General features: G+C 46.6%; 1 protein-coding gene across 1 annotated transcript in view; it reads left to right on the forward strand.

Annotated features, from left to right (window-relative positions):
* Positions 1–333, forward strand: part of SPAG17 (sperm associated antigen 17) — a gene marked incomplete at its 5' end in the record, with an annotated part of 113,297 nt that extends 112,964 nt beyond the window's left edge. The window contains one exon of the mRNA XM_084273881.1: positions 89–333. Coding sequence (XP_084130007.1) covers positions 89–222 — 134 coding nt within the window. The 3' untranslated portion in view covers positions 223–333. The remainder of the gene's footprint in view (positions 1–88) is intronic.
* Between the last annotated feature and the right edge of the window lie 6,154 nt (positions 334–6,487).

The raw sequence follows: 6,487 nt of genomic DNA on the forward strand, positions 1-6,487 counted from the left end.
CCTTAATTCCAGAATTCATTCCAGCTCCCACACATACAGTGTTACATAAGTATATGGGAACTGTTAGGTCCTTAACGTGGTATTCCACCTGTGCTAACCCGTGGCGTTTATGAGTGCCGCCCACCAGGATTCCCCCAGGGTGGGATGGCAGCAACAGTCCGGGCAGTTCCCACAAGCCCCAAGCCGCGGGTCCGGGTTACACTACCCCGAAAACTTTCATAAGGACTGGATGCAGTGACACCAGCTGCAAATAAAGTACAGTTGGTTTACCTTCTCTTGGCTTCTGATCCACATCATCAATAAACCTCATGCAACTGACATCAAAACTGTAATGCACACATCATACAGACACAATGACCTGAGACAAGGGAAGGACTGGAGCCTCCCCCTATCCCGTCCCAAATCCTTCACATATCTGTCTCCACATTTAACAAGGCATTCAGCCTTCTGGCAGCAGGAGGCTGGATTTAGTGCAGTTAAGCCTTAATAAATCATCCTCTCTTTAACACTCTTCACTTTTTAAGCCTTACTGCTTACCCTTGCTGACAGGAAAGTCTAATAAGGGACATTTTTATACCTAGGCAGGGCAACCTTAATGTGACAAGTTCAAGCACACACAACTCTCTGCCCACACTTCTTCATAGGGCACATTTCTGTAATCTTAAGAGAATCAGACTATACAGAGAATGGAGAATTCTTCCCTGCCACCAAGAAAACCTTACTGGGAATTTCTCCACAAAGTACCAGCCAACATGTTTAACATTAGGCCGGTGCTTCACCTCACCCGTATCAACTCAGGCACACTACAGTGCCATCAATGGGGACAGTTCATAAACAGGAACCCTATGGCTGTTTCTCCTCAGCTCAGAAGTCCTCGTTTGTCTCGTGTGTGTGACACTGACAGAATCTTTTTTCTTTCAACTTTAACATCTGTAAGTCTGACATCTAGCAAGTCACTAAAGAAATCCCAGCTGTATGTCATTTCCTCTCCACTGAAGAAAAAGAAAAGCAACCACATCAGTCAGTTCTCAAAAGAAACTTCACAGAGACATGTGCACCTCTGACTGCTGCATCTGCTCTGCAACTGCCCAGAGTACATCAAACATAGCTGCTTCCCCCTGCCCCTCCTCGTTTAAATATTTTCTTACCTTTTCCAGTGTGGAATTTTAACCCCGTATCAACATGCAATTATAGTCTAGAACAACAAATTTAATGCTTTCCAGCTTAGGGGCTTACAACCTGGAGCTTGTCAGTGAAGGTGATTTAGACAAACTTCTCACACTTTGTGTTGAAATGGAAAAGCAGTACTCACCCAGTCAGTTCTCATTTCAGTGAGACATCCCCTGTCCCAACAGAAATTCTCATCAGTGCCATCTCCTACTGAAAGCTCCAAGTGGAGAGGAATGGACTACATGGCATTGTCCTCCCCCGTGGCTAATCCAGCTAAGCACAGCAGCCAGTGCCAGATCGCCCTTCTGTTCTGACAAAATCTTTCTGTTGATCACTCCTACTGAAGCCGGCTACAGCAACACCGGGCTACCCAAGCAGCTGTACCAAGCACCTCTTCAAACATCTGTCCCCACAAAAGCTCCCAGACTCAAAACCACATCCAGCTTAAACATGTCAAGGAACTCTGGACTGGCTTAGTCTCATGAAACATGAAACACAACACCCCTGGGTTAAGTCCTGTCATTTAGTTAAGTATTTTCATTCGAACACCTAGAATAGAAATAGGTCTTTGGAGAGGCACTGACAACTCTCTAAGCTCATACCATGTTTCCCAGGTGGTTATCACCAGAGCCACTGAGTCTCTCCACTGCAACTTAGAAACTTTCCTGCAATATCAGACTTGACCATGAATTTGCCACACCTCCCAGCAGAAACAAACAAGGAAAAAAAATAACTGATAAAGCATCACCCAACTGAACTTAAGCCATCTCTCACCTGTATTTTCTTAGTGTTTTCTCATTCATATTTGAAACATTTCACAAAGACTCTCTAATACACTCAAATACTGCACAGGAAGCTGCCTCAGTATTCCTAAGCAGGCTGCCCAACCTGAACCACCCTGGTCACGATTTTTATGCCACTCAATTTGTGAAATACAAGCAAACTCAATCTAGTTGAAGCCCACGTAAGAACCCTTTTTCACGTAGTTCCCACCCAACAGCAAGAGCAGAGGCCAGTTTGTCACAATCACAATTCTCACATAATATTTGGAAAGAATCTGGACATAATTACTGGGTTTGGAGAAAAGTAGAGTTGGGGTTTTGTTTTTTTCCTTTCATGGTAGTTTTATTTCCTCTTTCACTATAGGTCAGGGTCCTAGAAGAATAGCATGAAGTTCAGCAATACATGAAATAGTAAAATTTTAATCCAACATTATGGAAACATCCTAGTGTAAAATTCATTTCTTTAATCAGATTAATATGAATAAATATGTCCTCTATATAATGGAAAAGGTGATCCAGAAGTCACACAGCCTTCCAACATGACTGTCTGAAATGCTAACAGTACAAACATTACTGTATTTCAACCCCACTGTTTGATACTCTGCACTTCAGAAGAGTGCTGAAAGGTTCTCAGGTTTATTTTTGTTTTAAAAAGGGGTTGGGTTTCTATAACCTGCACTGAGGCACTTGAACTCTTTTTTAAGTACTGCCTACGCAGGAGCTTTCACTGGAGTCAACTGTGATTCTTTGAGAAGGAGCTGCTACTCCAGTCTTCTAATTCCTTTCACACTCATAGGCTTACCTGTTTGTGTGTTCACCTACATTTTATTAGGTGCAGGCACCAGGTGGGGATTGAGTATGCAAAATTCCACCTGACAGGGCGGGACTCTGGTGACATATCCTCTTGTTCACGATCAAACATGATCATCTTTGAATGCTCATCAGCACATCTCTCTGTAGCGGTAGACTGAGTTGCTCAGAGATGGCCTTCCCCCCAGCATTGTTCCTACTCACAGAATCACAGAATCACAGAATCTTAGGGGTTGGAAGGGACCTCAAGAGATCATCGGGTCCAACCCCCCTGCCAAAGCAGGCTCCCTATCTCATATTACACAGATAGGCATCCAGACGAGACTTGAATATCTCCAGAGAAGGAGACTCAACCACCTCCCTGGGCAGCCTGTCCCAGGGCTCTGTCACCCTCACTGGGAAAAAGTTCTTCCGCATGTTGGTGCGGAACTTCCTATGCTCCAGCTTACAGCCATTGCCCCTAGTCCTGTCCCCACAGACCACTGAAAAGGGGCTGGCCAAATCCCCCTGCGTCCCAAGTCTAAGATATTTATAAACACTAATTAGGTCTCCCCTAAGCCTTCTTTTCTCAAGGCTGAACAGACCCAGCTTACTCAGCCTTTCCTCATAAGGGAGATGTTCCAGGCCCCTAATCATCTTCGTGGCCCTTCTCTGGACTCTCTCCAGGAGATCCCTGTCTTTTTTATACCATGGAGCCCAGAACTGGACACAGTACTCCAGGTGGGGCCTGACCAACGCAGAGTAGAGGGGGAGGATCACTTCCTTCGACCTGCTGGACATACTCTTCCTGATGCATCCCAGGATCCCATTGGCTCTCTTCGCCACCAGTGCGCACTGCTGGCTCATAGCCAACCTGTCATCAACCAGGACCCCCAGGTCCTTCTCCACAGAGCTCCTTTCCAGCAGGTCATCCCCCAGCCTGTACTGATACAGTCGGTTGTTCCTCCCCAGGTGCAAGACTTTACACTTGCTCTTGTTGAACCTCATCTGGTTCTCCCTGCCCAGCTCTCCAGCCTGTCAAGGTCTCGCTGGATGGCAGCGCAGTGTTCCTGCGTGTCAGCCAATCCTCCCAGCTTTGTATCATCGGCGTACTTGCTGAGGGTGGATGCTATACCCTCATCAAGATCGTCAATGAAGATATTAAACAGGACTGGACCCAACACCGAGCCCTGGGGAACACCGCTAGTCACAGGCCTCCATTCAGATTCTACTCCACTGATCACGACCCTCTGAGCCCGGTCCGACAGCCAGTTCTCGACCCACCTCACTGTCCACTCATCTAACCCTTGTTCCCTCAGCTTCTCTATCAGGATGTCGTGGGAGACAGTATCGAAAGCTTTGCTAAAGTCAAGGTAGACGACATCCACTGCTCTCCCTCCATCCACCCAGTTGGTGATGACATCATAGAAGGCTATGAGATTGGTCGAGCACGATTTCCCCTTGGTGAATCCATGCTGACTACTCCTCATAACCTTCTTCTCTTCCAGTTGTTTGGAGATGGCATCCACTCACGCAGGAGTGACCAGAAGAAACATCTCAAGTCACTCTGTGAGACACCACGTATGTTTATCCAAGTGCAGTTTGGCTTTCTTTTTACGAGTTGATTTCCAAGGAGGTGCTTGCCTGTGCTTCATATTTTTTCCAGCAAGTGACATCCTGACAGATAAGGAATTTTCCACACAGAAGATTTGTTCTCTCAACACTTCACAGTGACTGAGAATCCCACGATTGGGGATTAAACACACATTCACCAGCGTGAAGTAACAAATGCCAGTTTTGGACTCTCCCAACAGATATGCTGTTAAGTGAGACACATCTTCTAACAATACACATTTTAAGTTGGCCCTGTATTTGCAAGTGCTTTGCCACTCAGGTTTGTAAACCCAAAGAAAGGGCAAGCTGAGGTATCCAAGAATATCAGGATTCTGGTGTATGAGTGGACTGTCAGCACAGGACAGAGCTCTTTGATTTAAAGCGCATGCTGAGCTCCCACAGTAGCCATTGGAGTACTGCATAGGTGGTTTCCACTGCCCCACCAGCCACAACCAGTTGCCTATCAGCTCTTTGAGTCATGTTTGACCTATTAACCAAGGCTGAAAGCCAGCTCTGGAAGATGCCAAAACATATACCCAGCAGTGGACATTGTTAAGCCCTGCTCACAGGTGAGAAAACACTGCAAGCAGCTGTGCCAAACTTGCACTCAGGGATTCTCCAGCACCAATGATTGTGGTACAGACTGTGCTGATTCACACCCTGATGCTTTTCAGTTTGCTGCAGACACAGCCCACAGTCCTACATCAGTCCCTGCAGTGGTGCAAAGCTGAGCACTGAGGCAAGCCACTGCCAGTACAGACTGATTACAAGTGGTGCAAATCAGAGAACCAGAGAGACAGTTCAACAGTGAAGCCTATGTCAGCACCTATGGAGAGAGGACAACCACTTCCTACCACCTCAAAGGTCGTTTCTTCCATGGATTCTTCCCAAATCCCAGTTACAGCAGAGACACAAAAGTGAAGGAGTCCCAGCTCCTCCAAGATCAGACTCCTGTCATCATCATGAAAAGATGACTCTGCATCCCAAGTCATTCTTCTATACCGTTGTCATCAGTTCCTGAGTTCATGTGGACGTGCGGCCACGGCTCTTCTCACAAACCTCCCAGAGGATCATCAAACAGCAGCTCATTACCTTAATGCCAGGGAGGTGTGTTATGGAACCTAAGTAGACAGAGCACATCACGCAGAGGCATTGATTGGCCTTCCCCTTTTGGAACCTCTCTCCTCAATCACCACTGCTGAAGGTACACTGTGGTGTCACAAGCCATCTCTCCGTTTGTAATACTTTTCATCCTTTGTTTTATTGAGAGGAACAGCCAAGATGTCAGCTGAGGTAACCAACACACTTAATCATCCTACAGTGCCTCCCCTCCCTCCCACTGCAGTAATCCCTCTTATAAGGGTCTCCTTTAGGAAGAGGAATGAAATGCGTTGGGATGGAGACATGTTTGAGCAGAGCTGTTTGATCACAAGTTTCAACCACATCTGGAGAAATATAGAATTATAAAGGTACACAGAAACAACAAGCAGAGCTGAACTGAAGATTCCCACTTCCCTGGAGCGTTGGGAGACCCACCTCCTGGAACTGGAGCATGAGGGGTTGTGGTAAATTATCTGGACTCTGAAGAAGGAAGTGAACCATCAACCCCCTGACAAAGTTACTTTCTAACAACAGTTATTCTAGAAGGTACGGTTATTACACCAGAGGTGCTGCCAAGGATGGACCAACTGAACTGTTCACTTTGTGTGTAACTGCAGAGACCCTAGTCAAAGGCAGGATTTGCTAGCAACCAGGATGCAATTAAAAATCCAGATGAAGTTCAAGTTGAAAAGGAGTCCAGCTTTAAATACCTGAGTCAGACCTGTAGGTCCAACAGTATAATTACTTTCTCAGCAAAGTACCCAGAAACAGCCCCCACCACACCCCCAAACCTGTGATGGATGGTGGTAAAGCCAGCACGTACTGCAAAGTAGTAACTTACCAACACCAGCAGAGACGTGCTCGGTTTGTCCTGCCCTGCTGCAAAAATAGATCATTTGCTCTGATACAAGTGCAGCACTGCAACAACTGAGGGCAATTTCTGAAAACTGGGGTGAGTACAACACAACCCACCCACGCCGCTCGGGCTGCGTCTGCCAAGGCCGCAGAGCTGCACAATCCTGGATGGTGGC

Source organism: Gallinula chloropus (genome assembly GCF_964237585.1).
Source record: "Gallinula chloropus genome assembly, chromosome: 1".
NCBI lineage: Eukaryota > Metazoa > Chordata > Aves > Gruiformes > Rallidae > Gallinula > Gallinula chloropus.